We start from the raw sequence: 17,983 nt of genomic DNA, 5'->3' as shown, positions 1-17,983 counted from the left end.
TATGCAACACTGATGTCAAAACGGAACCGGCTAGCTACTACGTACTCACACATAACCCTTTAACGATAGATGCTAACAGTGACTCGCTAATGAACCACGCGGTGAATTAACAGAACCTAAAACTGTGAAAACTTACCATGATTTTGTGTTAAAGTGCCCCCTCCAAGAAAAGCAGCATCTGTTTGCACACATGGACACTGAAGGTTAGCAAGGGGTCAAAGTTGAAAGACGATTCAACAAAAAAAAATCTAGATTTGCTACAGTGACACCTGCTGGCCAGGAGGTCTAAGTGCAGTCTCCTCCGAATTAGTTAAGACAGCAAAAACATTTTAAGTAGTGTGTTATAGTTATGAGGAAACATTTTCTCAAAACCGAGGAAAAAATCTTATTATTTTGGTTAAAAACATGAAACAAAAAAATATAAAGTGTCACTGTCATTAAAGTGGAATAAAAACTAAAACATAACTACAGAAAATAATCTACAGTGAAATAAAAAAGGCATGATAAGGTATGTTTATATTTCGAAAATGCTGTGACTAACTTGTAAATGCAACTTATAAAAAAGAGGAGACAAAAAATAAAAAGCTGTGTCAGAGTCAATGTATTCTTAGTAAAATACACAAAAACCCTGAAGTGATGTCAACAAGCAACTCATTAATAAAAGGTAGTGAAGCAGTTGTGTGCATGGAGTTGGATCGCTCATTTTATTATTGTGGGTTAAAGAGTTGAATAGTTTATCTTGCGATATTTTGCTGCTTTTGCACGACTTTCACTTTCAAATCATTTGATTGTATTTTGGAACAAGCCGTTCATAGTATATTAGATATTTATTTAGTCTCTAATTGAAGTAATTATTTGTTTATTTATTTTTCAAAAGGTCATAAATTGTGTGGACTGCTTTATTTTGAGAGGAAAACATTTGTTCTTGAAACTGGTAGACAAGAAAGACAAGACAAGAAAAACTGCAGTGAAAAGTAGTTTATTTCAAGACAATATTGAAAAAAAGTCCACAAACCATTTTTACTTTTTAATTAAAATCAAACTTGTTCCATTTATAAAAAGTCCTTATCGACATAAAGAAAGGCAAACAAAGATAATCCAACACGATGTTTCAGAATCCTGATGACAAACATCACGGAAAACCCTGATGACACTTGGCATGCATGACTTCAAATCTGACTTGCACAAAAATGCAGGCTAAGTCTGCAGGCTCAGCAAAGTTCACCAAAAAGTGCAAACAAACGTTACCGGATCAAATCTATAAACTGATTACATTGCTGTAGTCCGAGGAGAGACTACCTGATGGATTTACAGTAAGCTATCAATACCTACAATCTAACTAACACCATGATTACATATTAGTAACTAAAGTTAGAAAAGAACATTAGGTCATTTAGAATGAAAATCCATGAAAGCATCCGAATACCAACAGAGGTCATTACATTCCCAGTAAACAAGAAGCAACAATCATTTTAAAAGGCATCTTTTAGATCTTCACAACAGTAAAAATTTGGCTTTAAAAGCACAAAAAAGATTAGTTTTAACCTGTGATCCCAACTTTTATTCAAGATTCAAGGAATACCTGGTTCAGTTACATATAACCATGTTGGCATTTTATTGGAGCGTTAGTTTGAAAAACATAAAATAAGTCCCTAAAATTCCAGTTCCTAAGCAAACATTACAATTGATGACCCTGTTGTGTCCCTAAAGCATTAAAAGTTGTTTTTTTCAACCAAAATTTTGATTAAGACACCATAAAATAAACATCCAAGTGGAATTTTTATTTATTTATTTGAACAAGCGGCTTCACTTTGTTACTGTTTGTGCTTTTTTGAGTGACCAGTATGAAAAATGAGCGGTGGTTGATAGTTGAGGGTTGAATACAGACTATTGTCATATTCCAATGTGTAAACAATTCATTTTCTCTTTTATTTGATCTGGTTAAGGAGCCAAAGGAGCACAAAAACCTTTTGCAGTTTGCTGTCAGTGTGGCAAGAAAGATATCTAGTTATTAAAAGTGTCTTCATTAATTATTTTAGTAATGTTAGGACATTTTTTCCTGATACAGTAAACAACAGTTATTATTTCATTCAAATAGATCCCCAAAAGACACATAAGTAAAAACAGAAGCGGTTATTTCACTAACAACATCAACGACACCATGTAAATTCAGATTTTCTGCAATGTTAACACATACGGCACTAGAACAGGAATGTGTGATATCTGTTTTTGAATTGTGCTTTGTGGTTTTGTGTGTTCAGTGGGCTGCAATCATCTCTCCCAAAACTCTGAAGTGGCATCTCTAGAGCTCTCCTCTCCTGTCTTTTGTTGGCACCGTGAATCAGAAAGCAGACCATGGCTTCCCTTTTAATCATCCTGAATCACAGAGAGAGAAAGTAGAAGGAGATCACAACAACTTTAGGCCGCCACACTTTTGATGACAATTCTATTTATTTAAGAAAAAACGCAAAAAAAGTAAACATAATCCGTTAAAAGGAATACACAACAAATAAAATAAAAACTATTTCTTTTTCTTCCATTTTAGGATTTTATGAAGAGCATTATAAACACTGAAGTTCATTCTGCCCTTCTGCTGCCTCACACTCACCCATTCGTCCTCATCAACCCCCTGGAAGGACTCCTGCGGCAGCGGGTCGTCCATGTTTCCCAGCTTAGCCACCATGGCACTCAGCAGCTGGATTACACACACAATCGTTTACATATCAGATAAACAAGCAAGAGCTTTTTTATGGAAGTTATTTGACTAGAACAAGACACAAAGGGGCAGTCATTCCGTGACCTCTCACCTCCTCTTTTTTCTGCTCATCAGTTTTTTCCTCCAAGTAAACAGATGAAGGCAGGTATTTCCTCACTGGGGCCTCTTTGGGGGCCTCACTCACTGGGAAAAGCACAAAGCATGAAGCACAGAAGCATACCATGACGCGACAAGCCTTGACATGCAGAAGAGGCACCCCCATCTAAAAATCAAGTTCTTTTGGATATTTTTCGTTTGTCGTACATGGCGTCATGTCTTTGGGCTTCAGGCTGATCTTCTTGTGCTGGCCGTTGGAGCCGGAGAGCCAGGCAGAGGCCGTCAGGGCACTCTCCCACCACACAGCTGTGTCCGGGTACAGGTCATCCTGGAAAAACTCTTTCTGGAAGCAGAGATTTGCAAAGTTTCTTTAATAGCATGGTGGCATCGGGCGTAAAGTTAGGTAGTGTTGCTAAGTGGCCACCCGGGGGTGCTGTTGGCTCACTTTGACTCTGGGCACTCTGAAGGCCACAGGCTCTATGGTTGTCTTGGTAAGCATCAGTCCTACGGCTATCTCCACATCGCGTATGTTGCACTCAGTCTTAGGCAGAAAAGCCAATCCCTGCAAATAAAGTCAGATAACATCTCAACTGTTAAAAACTTCTCATTTAAATACCCAGAGGCGTCAGATTGGATGGAGTTCAGTTGATACCTTATGAGGCTCCGGTGAGTTAAAACTGCTGCACTCAATAAAGTAGGGCTCTTCAGGAGCTACCTCATAGATGTAGACTCTGGTGTCGCCCTGAAGAACAAGCAAACATGCAGAAATTCTATTTCGGTCAAATCAGATCTTTTTTTATAGTTTGTTATAGTTTTGACAGCCGTGTCAAAAGGAAATCATTGTTAGATGTGTGTGTGTATACTTTTCCAGTGAGGATGACAACGCTGGTGTCGGGGTCGTAGAACGGGATAAGCGTGGAGGGGGAAACGTTCACAGGAATGCTGGCTACGACCCCAGAGGACAGCGATTCTGCAGAGTACAGGTAGAGCACTCTTTCACTGCGACTAGAGGAGGACAAAAAGGGTTTAGGGACCATAGTAAGGGCAGTCTCGGACAAGATTAGTTTTACTACAAGTACCAAACATGTCAACCCTTTTCCAGTACCTGTCAAATCCTGACACCAGCAGGTACTTGCCGTCACACACCCACACCACACGAGCTCCCCTGTGACCCTCAGGACCTGGACCCTCCTTGAAAATGACAAGAAAAAATAATAAAAAGGCAAAAATCAAAGATAGAATGTAGATTTTTGCTTTTAAACTGGAAAAATATATAAAAAAAAGTATGGGGATTGTTAAAAAGTCCAGAAATTCGTCTTTTTCTGGAGCTGAAGCTAAGTGTTGACATGTAGTCAGGCATACCTGCACAGGCTCAGTGGACCTGCGGGGATCATAAATGCGGACTTTCCCGTCCTTGCAAACTGTGGCCAGAAGTTTTCCGTCAGGGCTCCATGCCACGCCAAACACCTAAGTGTAAACAACACGAAAGAAAATCAAGAAATAAGGAGATTGAAGTTCGACTTTAACCATGCCCTGTTTGGGTGTTTGATCCGTCACCTGGTCCTGGTGTCCGGTGAGAAGTTTGACCTGTTCTCTGCTCTCCAGATTCCACAGTCTAACGGAGAGATCATATGATGAAGAAACCAGGAGATTGCTGGCCAGAGGGTGGAACTTAATGGAGTAGATCTTCTCTGTGTGCCCTTCAAATAGATGCAACCAATGTTAGTCAACTCCAGGTAACAGAAAACAAAGCGACTGAGCAGATTTAAGCTCCTGCCTTGCAAGATGAGCTCAGGCTCAGTTAGCGTCTCTTTTAGCCCTCCCTCTGGTACCCGCCACACCCGGATCTTAGCATCGTCTCCAGCTGAACGAAAAGAGAGACACAGAATGTCACACAATACCAACCAAGTGACTGATAAGGCTCAGTTTATTATCTGGAGAAACGTTTTGTTCCAATGAACTCAGAACTTGGCGTTACTCACCCACAGCAAGTCTGTGAGAGTCAAAGGGATCCCAAGCAAAATCGGCCACATTCACAGAGTTCTGGATGGTGGGCAGGGACGCGTCTAGTAACTTCCCTGGCTGGGAGCGCTGACAACAGGAACAAGTTGTTATGCATGAGAAAGGAAAAGCTCCCAGATCCACCTGCAGCTGCTTTACCTCAAATACAGCGATCTGGCCTCCAGAGATGGCGAGAGGGACCGCCACTCGCTGGCGGTTGACACAGAAGCCGTCGCACTCTCCGGGCGTAGTCAGGTTAAGTCCGCGAATGTTGGTGATGTGCGTGTCCTTGTGCTTCACCGTTCCCTGGATGTGACGGAACTTGGATGTTGGCCCTGGAAACAGAACCTGTTAGGGCAAATGTTTTACCCTGACAGACACGTGTTTGATGTGTTTTTTTTCCTTTACCCATTAGGTTTTGGATAGCTTTGGCACCCTGACTTGGACTAGGGAGGAAGCCAGAGGAGAGACCAGAGGTGGAGGAAGGGGAGCGGGAAGGGACAGCACTGCTGCTCGGAGTGCTCAGAGGGCTGCTAGAGGTGGAGCTGTCGCGAGGATGGCCCTGTAAAAGGCGGAGGGTGGTCACTGCCTACAGTTTTTACCTCCAGGAACCTGTGGTCTCAACCCAAGGAGAACAAAAGCGGTAGTTGCAGAAATGTTTAGCTCACATCTTTGCTCCCTTCACTGGCTTTGTCCTTCATCGCAGGCAGTTGTTTTGCTGAGGGTTTGGGTCGTTTGTCTGGGTGGAGGCTGACTTTCTCCACCTGCAACAAACCGGAAAAGCTTCATCAAAAAAACTGAATGAGCATCAAACAAACAGGAGCGACTAGCCAATCTGGAGTATTTGTGACCTGCTTGTTCCCTCCCTGCCACCACTCCTTGGCAGACATGGCAGGAGATGTTCCTGCAGTGTCTGGGTAAAGGTCTTCTTGAAACTCGTAGCCAGAATTCTGCAGAACCAAACATCAAAAGCACAGACGCATCCGTTAGAAGAGCCACCAAGAAAAGCGCAGGTCAAAGATCCGCTCCGCGTTTGTACCTTGCGAGGAACTTGATAGCTGATGGGGACGACGCAGCTGTCAGTCAGCTGAAGTACGCGCATCACTTCACATGACATGACGTCTAACGCCAGCTTGGGAACCATGGCAACCCCTCGAGTTGAATTATCCAACAGACAGTGGCTCACTAGAAATATATATGGAGGTTAAAGGTCATAAATAGTCTGGTTTATGGATGTTTTTTCTGTGATCAACGGAAGTTTCACCTTGAGAGACTGAAGGGTCAGAGGAAGAAATCTCAAAGCAATCGATCACAGTTTCTCCCTGTGAAAGACAGAAAATTAAATCACCGTTACTGAAAGTTTAATTATTTAAAATCAAGGACAGAAATTAAACATGTACAGGAGTAGTAACCAATTTCCGACTGTCAGGACACTAAATGTAAGAGTGTAACATATGGTTTACCATGCCAGTGATGAGGAGCAGACCAGTGTCTTCATCAAAGAGTGGAATCAGCATTCTGTAGAGACAAGAGTTTAAAAAGAGTTTTAAAAAAGTTCATCCAATTGCTTTTTTGATAAAAAAAAAAAACTGCCTTGCAGTGTCACTGAGTTGCCAATAGATGGCGGAGTTTACCCAATTTTTGCTGACAAGCAATGAAGTCAAACTTATTTCTGACACGAAGAAGCAATTTTATTAACTTCCCATTAAGTCCGTTTCCTTATTTAATCACATTCAATAGTATTTTTAATACTATATTTGATTTACAGGTTTTTAAATCAAGCAATATTTTTTACTCCCTCAAATTGTGACTCTTAAGGATTCTTAGAGATGGAGGGAAGTCTCAAAGAAGTAAAATTTACAGGTAGTGATAGATATTTATGATTTGTCCAGAGATGTCAGTCGATGTTCCGGCTGTGCCTTAAATCTTCCCCAGCACCAGCGTGAACAAGCCCACAGTCACCTGCCTCCACACATGATTTGAATTAAGGGGATTGAGAGCTGCGGCGCTCACGCTCTTAATGTGGAAAGTACAATAAAGACAAACAGGAAATACTTGCACAAATTCAATGCACGCTCAATAATCTCTGTTGTTTTCTAACCTAGTGAGTTGTTCTAACCCCCCCTTCTGCATCTATCAGTGTTGAGTTGGATTTTCCTAGGCTGGGCAAACACATAAAGGGGGGCAGAAAGTGCTTGTAGATCTAAAACCCTCATATTGGAGCCCTGAGAGTTCTATCAGTAACGTGCTTTGGATGATGACCTTGTGTAAGGCTGCTATTAAAGGGGAACGCCACTTGAGAGGAGCAGAGCGATGATGTAATGCACCACACTTGACAGCATAATAACAGACTTAGTTTGGGTACGTTAGGCGACAATGCTCGGTAACGTGCACCATATGTGTGCACGTACAGCAACTTGAATATCTTGTTGTAAACTGTTCAAATGTTCTCTAATGCTTCAGTTTAAATTCTTACTTTTAGACTGTGTTGTTCTGCTACTTTGATTTTCCATCTTTCTATTGATGTTGTGTGGTGTAGTCATTTTTTGTGAATTTTGAATTTTTTGTCATTACTGTTAATCATCTTAAAGCTATTCTAGACTAACAACTGTTGCTAAAATAAGATAAAAAGGCCTATGGGGATGTGTCCAATGCAGAAAAAGTATGACGTTTGTATTTATTTCCCAGCGTTCATAGTTCTCACTCTTTTAGCAACACAAAACCCTGACTTTTTGAGAATGAGAACAAGCCTGGAAATTGTTTGAACAGACACAGAACGACTGATTTAGAGACGAGGATTCAACAATCCAAAGACCACACCCCCTTTGATTGGAATTTTGGTGTTAAAATCAAATAAAAGGATTTCCTATATAAACGTGATGCCTAGTTCAGTTTATACCAACTTTAATGAAGAAAGGTTTTGAAACCAGCCTGTATTTATTTTTTTTCTGCTGTGAAGTTGGGTCGCTTTGTGTTGGACTGAAGCTGGGCGTGCTTTTTTAACAAGCCACCAAGAGGTTACTAAGCGAGCTAACCTGGATGCATTTAGTTTTGCTTTTAAACCTGTTTCAAACAGGAAGTCCTGAAGGCCCTTGTTTAAAAGGCTTTTTCTTTTAATCAGAACTCATTATAATGGCATCATTTGCATGTATATGTGAATATATTTATCTTCTTTTATATTTACATTGTTTATTTTTCATATCCAGTCATGAATAATCACCTAAAGTTTGATTTGTCTATATATAGATATACATTTTTGATTTGTCTATATATAGACATACATTTCTTTGGTCCAAATCCAAAATCTAAAAATAACATAAAGCAAAAATTAACATCAAGAAAACATTTTGAACACAGGGGGTAGGATCCTTTATTTTCATTGTAAGTATTGGTATTTAACGTTACAGTTAAACGTTAATAAACTCTTTTTTGAACAAATTCAAAGGGTTGGCCTTTGGTTGTCTTCAATGCGTGTTTTTTAATTCCATTTTCAAAAATGTTGGCTTTATTTCTATAAGGATCACAACAGAACTTGTTGAACTTTTTTTTTATTAGATACCATAACAACAAGGAAGATAAAATGGATTACACATTATAAACATGAATTAAAATCAACTTAAAATAGGATAAATTTTAGTTGGACACAGTAAAAACTTGAGTCAATGTCTCTTATCATCTTTTTCACCCTGTAAAGCCAGCGAGGGGCAGCCACACTTTGTTAGGTTGACTGTGTTTCCATGTCCAAATCAGTCCATGGGGAGTCCCTAAACACCTCCATTCCCATAGCCCTCACACTCATTACAACAGCATTACCTTGCTGGTGTGGTGAGCTCTCGTTGTGCCTCCGGACTAAATCGTTTCCCCCTGAGTGACCTTTACTTTTCCGAAGGTCTTATCTCCGCTTTTCTCACAGTAAAAGTGCTGCATGTTAAACAAGCGCATAATAGGAGCAGAGCTTTATCACTGAAAATTGCTCCTGTTTATTGTCATTTCCACGCTCTACCTCTCCATCAAGCCCTTTTTCCCACACAGTAGAACGCATCTGTACATGCATGCGCATGCTGGCCAAGAGAGCTGCAGAAGCTCCATTGCATACAAGTGCAACTAAATGCTACTTCTGCACAGGTTGTAAACAGTGGTGCTGTACTGCTTCTGGTCTTCTCTTTAAACATACAAATGCAAATTAGACATCACATTTAACAGAACAAGCAGCAAAAAAAAAAAAAGGGACTGCACTTATCTCCAACTTTTTGCTTTCTGCACACGCTAATGCTCCAACACCTTTCAAAATCCTCCACCAAACAAAATCCTTTTACAAATCCTCCTGTTCTGTCTGTCACTGGGCCTCTGTTCTTATCAACATTTACTCCAAACAGAAACAGGGAAAGCGCGCCTTCTGTCTCGTCTGCCATCGCCTCACGCTTCCTCTCGCTGAGCCAAACGCGCGTCATGATATGACCTTCAGCCCATGACAGGAGCCTTCAGCACCAGCAGATATAACAGCTATATTACTCCAGTGAGCATCTGTACTTGTCTGTGCTCGAGTCCAAACCACTCAAGGTGTATTAGGATTATGAGAACGTGTTGTCATTTGTTAATAGATGAGATTTAGTATGACATTAGGATGACCGACTAATGGAGCTCCACACAGACGGACAGCAGGGTGAGACGAGTAAAAAATAAAAACACTGTTTTAAATCGATTAGAACATGTGATTATGGAACTGCAGCTGGAGTTTGATGGGAAATCAACACTAAAAAAATCCAACTAAGCATCTAATAAACAGAAAAATGTAGGAAGTTCTGTCTAAAAGAACAAACCACAACACATTTAATTCATTACATTTTGTAAATTTGGTTTGGAAATAGAAAAAAAACACACCTAATGATTTAAAAAAAAAAGTACAAACGTTTGCCGTTACTGAGTTTCTAAGGCATTTTCAATGCAGGTTTAAAGTCCAACTCCAATGAAAAATGTGTTTTTGGTGTTTTTAACATTATGTTTTTTTTTCCCATAATAGAGGACATTTATAAAGAAAATTAGACTTGAATTTGCATTTCCGAGTATATTCAAATCCTGAATTAGGAGCAGATGAATAAATGCGTTGGAAAAAGAGCTTGTTTGTGACGTAGAAAATACACGGGGCGGGCCAAAGCTCCCTACTCTGCCCCATTCCGATGCATCCAATAGTGCCGCCCACAACTCAGAGGTAAACTTCAAATGAAAAACTGCCTCTCTTCTGAAAGCAACACTAATTTTTAATTTCTTTTATCTAAAAATAGCATAATTAAAGGACCGTTAAGAACACTTTTACATTAGATCAAAAAACGTTCGGAGTGGGTCATTACGGTTCGTTTCCAAACATTCAATGGTACTTTATGGATTATAACTCCTCTTTAAGATCAGTAGAAGTTCATAAAACTCGCCTAAAACTTTTTTCTGAAATTTATTTGAAATAGTTATTTCAGTTTTTAAATTCAGACAAAAGTTACAAACCTAATGAAAAAAAACTCGTGTTCATATTTTGCTGGTCGACTAACTGAAGACTACGTAATGTACAGGTGAGACATATAGAGACACAAAATAAAGACTCTATAAGAGGTAGTAAACCCAGAATGTGAGGCAACAAGGCTGTGACACACCTGTAAACAACAACAATAATCTAAATTCCTAAGCTAGCACAGTACAGTTAGACGTTTGTTGGCGTTCGCAGACACATGCAGTCACGTTGATAACATCACATGTATGCAGACCTATAATGTGCTCAGTATGGATGGAGCTAATGGAAAAAAAAAAGGCCTAAAGAGATAAAAGGTTATGGCTTGAACTATGACCAGATCCGAATCTCTCAGTCGGATCTATCTTTGGGGTTTTGAATCACGACCGGCTGTTCTACTAAAAACACACGAGATGGAGCAATAATCTTTAAATGTCAACTAGAGGTGAGAGGACCCTACGAAGGTCTGAAAAAATTACGAAATAAAACAGATTTTTAAGGTTTGACTATTTTGAAGAAAACACTTTATGGGGAAAATTTTTAACACAAACATTTCTGACAAAACACGAGAAAAATTGACTAAAATAAAAAACAAGTAAGAATAAAAATGTGTCAAGTGTATAAAGAGAGAAGCTGTTTGCAGATTTTTCCCTGTATCACCCTCTTCTGGTTTCTTTATCACTTACTTGATTACTGATCCCTGTCAGGGAGACTGAGTGATAGGTGCAGGGACTGACCATCAGATAACTTTATCACACCTACTGACCTTACAAATGAAAACCCTGCACCTCGTCTACTACTATCAAGCCCCATGCAGACCTAAACGGTAAAGAATCACTGATACATTTGAGGCTGTAGCTCAGCGGGTAACTCCTCAGTGGTTTTAGACAGCTGAAACTTTTAGATTAAACGTTGAAAACTACAAAGGTAACAAAACTCAATACCTATTTGTGTTCATTATTGACATAAAAAGTAATTTTAAGATGTTTTTAAGCTAAAAGAATGACAATAAGAATGTGTTTTTAAAATGTCTTTTTATTTTGTCATGTTTGACAGAATTTGATCTGCAGCAAAACAGAATCTTTTATGTCTGTTTTTGTCATACTTTCTGACAAAAGGGATTGAAACCCAAAATATGTACAAGAAATGTTATCTGTTATTCCTGAAATTGACTGATAGGCTTTGAGGTGCGACAAAACTTTCATTCTTCTGTGACACGTGGTCAGTTTTCATCCAGAAAACAGTCTACCTTTAGTAATATCATTATATTTACAAAAAAGTGACCAATTTCAAGACTACTCACTTTCTTATACTTAGGTCTAAATACACATTACTAGATGTTATTATTACATGATAAAATGTGTGTTTATACTGAAAAAATTACCCAAAAATATCTGTCCCCATTTCACAGAACAACCACTAAAGCACATGATTTTGAATTATTTTTACAATCACTTCGTAAAAAATAAATAAAAACCACATGAACTCACGATAAACTCGTCCTCTCTCTGACGTCATCGTTTGCTTAAACAAAGTCTATCTGTTTCAGGATTATTAATCCAGTGTGAAGGATTTTGACACAGTTAATGGTTTTATGCACACTTGCACTGCGAGCCCCGGGGTGTCAGACAATCCTCAACAATAGAAGGAGTCCAGCAGATTAATCCACTTGTATTAAATGTGATTCTGAAAGGAACATGGAGGTGTTGGAGTATCATCAGGGTGGCAAATGCGTGGTCTTTCAGACAACAACAGTTTAAATAAAGAGACACATGAGCGCAAATGATCATCGTCCATTTAATAATGGTTGCACCTGAATCCTCTTTTTAACAAAAGTAGGAATTTTTCATAAATTTTGAAATAAAGACATCATTACAGCTGGTAAGATTGACATTTTCCAATTGCCAAAAACATTTTAAAAATGAATGTTGAAATTTACTTTTCGAAATTTAAATTTTTTTTTGGGAAAAAATCTTTTTTTTATACTAATTTGTGTTTTTGCAAATTCTTAAAGACTCACAAAAAAGACTACCCATTCAAAGAAGTTTTTAAGTAATCCAAGTGAATCTGATTTTAAGATTATATGTTTGCGGACTTTCCTAATGTAACACTGTGAAAAAATCATTAGTTATTCCTAAAAATTGCTTTAAAACATTTTTCAATCAAACCCTGACTGGTGTTGATGAAGCAAGAGGCTAAGATGATGGCTTTCTTTTGCAGCTGCACATTGACAGCTCTCAGAAGCGTATTACAATCCGCCTTTTCCACAGAGTTTGTGTTCTTTTCCACTCTGTATGTTTAATAAGTGTCCTGGGTCTGCCTGGCCAGCTACCTTCAGTAGCCAGAGTTCATTAGAAGGGAATTAGAGCTGACGCTCCGCGTTCCTAAGAGGCGAAGAAAAGCTGAGATTGTCAGCGGAAGGAGCAGCTGTGGCCACGTCTGAGCCCCGGTGACGAGCCCCTCAGATGGGCTGCCAAGTGCCTGCTTGCCCCCTCCCTTCTTTCTCCGTGCTTCATTGGGCCCCTGTCAAGCGGCCGTCACACACAAGCACATGTAGCAGCAAAGAGGCACGGGCGCATGTGAGCGCTCAGGATTTAATTAAACTGACTGAGGCGCATGTCAGCGGGTCTGCAGTGACCCATCGAACACTCCTACCTAGTCCCAAGTTTTCACATGCAACTCAGTGTCTGACAGTAGAGCAGAGGAAACCGGTGCAGCCTGGAAAATGACCCCCTACCTCCATCCTGGAGGAAAGCTTTATTAACGTTTTTTCTGCACATGGATGATTATCATGCACTGCACAGCAAGACCTTATACTTACTGCCATTTTCTTAACCCAGATTACAAAAAAGTGAGAGGAAAGTTTTTTTTTTTTTCTTTTTTACAAAAATAGGTATGGTAAATATGCCCTCTTTAGGGTTCTTAATAATGACATTTTTCTTGTAGACCTTTTACATCACACATTAGGATAAAAGTCCATTCTGGTGGCAGAAAATTGGTTTAAATTCACAGTTAAACCTTCTGCATTATTTCTAATTTGTTGGGAGCATTTAGTCTGGGATTAGTAAAATGCAAAGTAAAAGTCAATCACATCATGGACAAAAATCTGTTGCAATTGATCCTACAAAAATCAATCAATAAATAAATAAAACACAAAATAAAAGCGTATAAATGTTGCTCTGTTTGTTTAGTATCAATAAAGAAAAAAGAAAAAAGCTCTGTTCTAAACTGGCGTATGGCTGTGCCAGCTTGAACACACAGAACTCTACTCGTGCAAAGCTTTGAATGCATGGAAACAGGTCCAGACTGACTCTGTAATGAAACAGCCAGGTCACCGGTCGTAAACTGGCAGGAGGGCTCATTTGCTTTCCACTCAGGATTGGGTGGGGCTCTGCTTGTTTACAAATGTGGGTGGGCATGACGAGTTGGGGTCCATAGGAAATAAAGCAGAGGCTAGGGAGTGAGAGCCCTGTGGGACAAACAAACACAAACTTGCAGATTGTGCAGAGAGTGAGACATTCTGGAGGCTGGTGACAGGAAAAACAGCACGTTTGTTCCGGTTTGCATCAGTTTGACTCGGCTGGCTTTCTGTTTCTATAAAGGGCTCTTGAACGCATGTCAACCCCAGGCCTTCAGCCAGATGACCATTTAATGACCTGTCATTGGGGGCCTGGGAACCCCCAACTGCCAGCGCCGTTTGAGGAAAGAGGATGATGGCAAGGGACACAGAGGATGAAGAGGCTAGGTCAAGACCACAATGAACCTCCTCCCTGTTTCTACGGTTCGGCTGACTAGGGCCAAAACTAGATTTTATTATTAAGTGAAAGAATACAAATTTACCTTCAGTTAAATTCACATTTTAACAATTTATATATATATATATATATATATATATATATATATATATATATATATATATATATATATATATATATATATATATATATACTTTTTTAAGATTCTCAGATTCACAGCTCACAAACCACATCAATCGTTGGAAAATTTGGGTTTTAGCGAACCTTTTCCTTTCCATTAGCCTATATTGTTTTGAAAGTTTTGAAAGGTACAGTTTTTTTAATGTATATTTCTTAGATTAACTTTGATTGGTATTCTGTCTGTTTTTTACACATTTTCTATTTTTCTGGGTTTTGGACAATTTGTTTGGTTCCCTGTAAAACCCAGGTCATACATTTCCATGACAAACAATTACATTTTCCCATTAATTTAGCTTTTTCTTATATAAAAGTTCCACAATGTTAACTTGAGAAACTCCTATGTGTCAGTCAAGAACCCAAATGCTTAAATACAAAAATGAAGGACACCAGAGAAAAGTCATTTAAAGCAATGATATGCAATTCTGCACGGCCATTTTCTGCATACCAAAGCCATGCCACATAAGAAATGAATCCTGGAATTGTCGCTCTTGATTAGGTCACTCCACTTTAAGCACTGCATACTGACAGCATGTCTAACAGTAGATCTAGTCCATTCCAGATGCATGCTGGTGTATTTTTCCAACTGTGACAAAACCACAAGTCGAGATCTGTTACCCGAAACACACAGTTATTGACTGTAAAAATACAATCCACTAATGGCGGCCTCGATGAATGACTTACTGCCTTGTAAAAGTATCGTCCAGCTAACCGGTCAAATAAAGATCAGTGTAATGCTTCTGAAGATCGAGATTTTTTTATACCAAAAGTGTGTGCATAAAACTTTCCTTCACGGAGAGCCAGGAAAAAATGATTCGACAAGCTAGAACCATAAAAATCTGCCGATTTATAGATACAAAACATGACTGTTTGGTGTTTGTTTTTCCTTCAAGTCCATGTGTGCTGAGGTGTGAGAGGGTTACCTAAAGAGAGGGGATGAGAAAAATAAAGAGGGAAACATAAACCCTAAAACAACTTCTTTTTTTTCCCCGCATTCCTGCTTGACTGGAGCTAGACAAACATTGAGCTCAACAGAGGGCCTTTCAGGCATCGTCATTCACACATGTTTTGACTCCTTCCACTATCAGTCAATTAACAGAGTTTGTCAGGGTCTCCACCATCGATTGCACTCATCTGTTTGTGGCACAAGCCAAGGATGCAACTTGTTTTCACTTGAAAAAAACTGTAAATAACAAAAAAGGAGAAACGTTCTATGAAACAATCCAATTCAGAGCAGAGATAAAGTAAATAAGTTATGGCGAGGATATGAAAATAAGCACAAAAAAAGGGACAAATCCTCATCCCTCATGTGCTTTTTTCCCCCTAAGTTAAACAACTCCACAAAAAAAGATGCTTTATTTTGAAGAGGACCAAACAGACCCCAATAAATCAGCCACTTTTAATGACTGAAACAGGAATAAGTTTAGTGAAAAGTAATAAAAACTTCCCAGAGCGGAGCAGATTTATTGTTGAGATGGTGAAAGAGTGAGGGAACGAGCAGAACAAAAAGAAACCGAAAAAGGCAGAGAGAAGTAAAAAGATAAGATGACTATCACATACATGTTGTAAATTTAAACCATTATGTGTGTCCACAAACATGTCTGCAAGTGTCATCAAAAAGAATGCTTTTGAATCCTTTCGGGATGGATGGGGAGAAAAAAAAAAGAAAAAAAGAAAGGAGACTCGTTTCTAGAGACATCGCAGTCTCCACGAGATAACCTTGATGATCATCTCTGATAGCTGCCAGCATAGATTTCAAACACTCGATTTCTTGATCAGATGTGTCTTTCTGTAAAATATTTAATCTTCTATGTTTTTATTTACAGGCAAGAGAGAGGTCGTGATTATGAGCAAACAAACAGAAAAACACTTCTAGAAAGGCCTTGATTTGACAGAGTAAATGTGGGTACAGAACAGCGGAGCCTCACAATCTCCCTCAGCCTTTGAGCTGCGATCTCTTCACAATAAGCAGCGCTGACCAGACATTTACAAGCCCACATCCAGGCGCTGACCGGGTTCCTCCACCAGTGCAACAAGCCTGAGCAATTTGTAAACTTGGCACACTCAAATTCCTTGGAAGCATAACACTAAATGCTGAATTAAAAGCTGAAAAGACTGCACAAGATGAGGGGAAACGGGAAAAAAAGGAGAATTATTGTATCCACAGCTATGGAACAATTTAAAAAAGAACTTCTTCTCATGTATTTAATCAGCTACTTAACCTCCTCGTAATGCCAGGACCTTCACATCCATCTCCCTGAGCTATCAGTGCTGTGTGACACAGGCCTGTTATCTGCGTCCATGTCTTTGTTTGGGTTGAACTTCTTTTGTTTACCTAGGTAGGTCATTTCAGAGCCAAATTACTCCATGACTGCCGAAAAAAAAAAGGATTTCAGATAAAGGGGAAGATTTAAAGCTAATCCAAAAGACCACACATTTTCCTCACTACTGGGTACAAACTAAAATATTATAACTAATTATATTAAATATTTAACAGTGTTAAACTGTTAAAAACATATATCAAATTAGATTAATCCTATATGCAGGGGCACAATTTACAAAATATTTCTATGCAAGCATCAGCATGACCTTACTAGTCTGTAATGTACTATGTGCAGTCATGCACATAGTAGTACTAAGCTGTAATCTTTCTTTTGTTTCTCAATACCTGGCATACCACGGGTACACCGACTCAAAGCTAGACAGCAGTGATGACGGAAGGAAGGCGGGCGGGATTGGAGGTTAAAGAAGAGTCGACACGCATCTCTCTTTAACAGGTTAAACGTGCTGATTGATTTTGGTTCATTAAAATCAGTCTCTGCAAACACCTAATAACGCAAAATGATTAATAAAGATACTAAAAGCACATTTTTATCTTAACAATAATTTAGCTGTAAGAAATTCTGCAACGGTTTGTGGATCTCTGGATGACCAATGGAGCAGACATTGTTGTCTGTCTCTACCATTATTGAGAGGTGCTAGTCTGTCCAGAGACGGGACTAGTAAACCTCAGTGACCTTTGGTTTGACCTCCACAGATCTGTCTGCATTTGTTGTCTCTTCCTGCAGCAAAAAGCTCCTACAGTCTCCACAATTCAAGGTAGAATTTGGAGGGTCCTCTTGTGTGCACAGCCGCCTCACGGTGACCTGACGAGCTCCAAATGGCTTCGATGCACAGGAAAAAAACTCAATCTTAAGAAGATTTTTAAAGAAAATTTGTCTTTTTTTTGTCCTCAAGAAAATTATTCTTATTAAGAAAGTTTTTCAAAGCAAAATAAGAAAAATATGCTTGATAAAATAGAATTTTTCTCTTAAAATAAGAATTCTTATCTTACCCCATCTGCAGATTCTTTGGCTAGTTTAAAATGTTTTTCAACTTTGAAGAATTTTTGAACTATTCCTAGAGGGTCCGTTTTTGTATAGATTGTTTAAAAAAAAAGTCAAAATTTAAAGAAATGTGACAAAATTAATAAAAGTTAAATATTTAATTAACAAATAAAGGAGATGAAACTATAAGAACTCACTTTGGGTTTAACTAACTAAAGATGGACTGCAGAGATCATAAAAAAGTCACTTGCTGTATATAATAAAGGTTCCTCTAAAGAAGACAACTTTATGAGCATTGCCATAACTTATAATGGGTAAATCTGTTAAGTTAGGGTAGGTGGGAAGAGTCAACATCACTTTTAAATTGTGTTTCTTGTTAGAATGTGTGTTTACTCTCAAACACACAATGACAACT

The 17,983-nt window shown here is 38.9% G+C and overlaps 1 protein-coding gene across 3 annotated transcripts in view; it reads right to left on the bottom strand.

Moving 5' to 3' along the window:
- LOC101155031 (mitochondrial import inner membrane translocase subunit TIM16) overlaps window positions 1–17,983 on the bottom strand; it is an 87,378-nt gene that overhangs the window by 2,736 nt on the left and 66,659 nt on the right. Inside the window, exons 10-28 of one of the 3 annotated variants that reach the window (XM_011478177.3) lie at window positions 6,277–6,331; window positions 6,078–6,135; window positions 5,853–5,998; window positions 5,665–5,763; window positions 5,482–5,577; window positions 5,222–5,375; window positions 4,973–5,148; window positions 4,795–4,903; window positions 4,590–4,676; window positions 4,370–4,512; window positions 4,175–4,279; window positions 3,918–4,003; window positions 3,676–3,817; window positions 3,465–3,554; window positions 3,258–3,374; window positions 3,020–3,155; window positions 2,808–2,899; window positions 2,609–2,695; window positions 964–2,376 (exon numbers count right to left, since the gene is read on the bottom strand). In XM_011478177.3, the coding sequence (XP_011476479.1) occupies window positions 2,368–2,376; window positions 2,609–2,695; window positions 2,808–2,899; window positions 3,020–3,155; window positions 3,258–3,374; window positions 3,465–3,554; window positions 3,676–3,817; window positions 3,918–4,003; window positions 4,175–4,279; window positions 4,370–4,512; window positions 4,590–4,676; window positions 4,795–4,903; window positions 4,973–5,148; window positions 5,222–5,375; window positions 5,482–5,577; window positions 5,665–5,763; window positions 5,853–5,998; window positions 6,078–6,135; window positions 6,277–6,331 (1,987 nt within the window). In that variant the 3' untranslated portion in view covers window positions 964–2,367. Of the gene's footprint in view, window positions 1–136; window positions 238–963; window positions 2,377–2,608; window positions 2,696–2,807; window positions 2,900–3,019; window positions 3,156–3,257; window positions 3,375–3,464; window positions 3,555–3,675; window positions 3,818–3,917; window positions 4,004–4,174; window positions 4,280–4,369; window positions 4,513–4,589; window positions 4,677–4,794; window positions 4,904–4,972; window positions 5,149–5,221; window positions 5,376–5,481; window positions 5,578–5,664; window positions 5,764–5,852; window positions 5,999–6,077; window positions 6,136–6,276; window positions 6,332–17,983 lie in introns of those variants that run through there. The other 2 variants (XM_023957547.1, XM_011478174.3) reach the window with 2 other exon arrangements.

This window comes from Oryzias latipes, chromosome 8 (assembly GCF_002234675.1).
Source record: "Oryzias latipes chromosome 8, ASM223467v1".
NCBI classification, from domain to species: domain Eukaryota; kingdom Metazoa; phylum Chordata; class Actinopteri; order Beloniformes; family Adrianichthyidae; genus Oryzias; species Oryzias latipes.
This window is presented reverse-complemented; position numbering and strand designations above follow the sequence as displayed.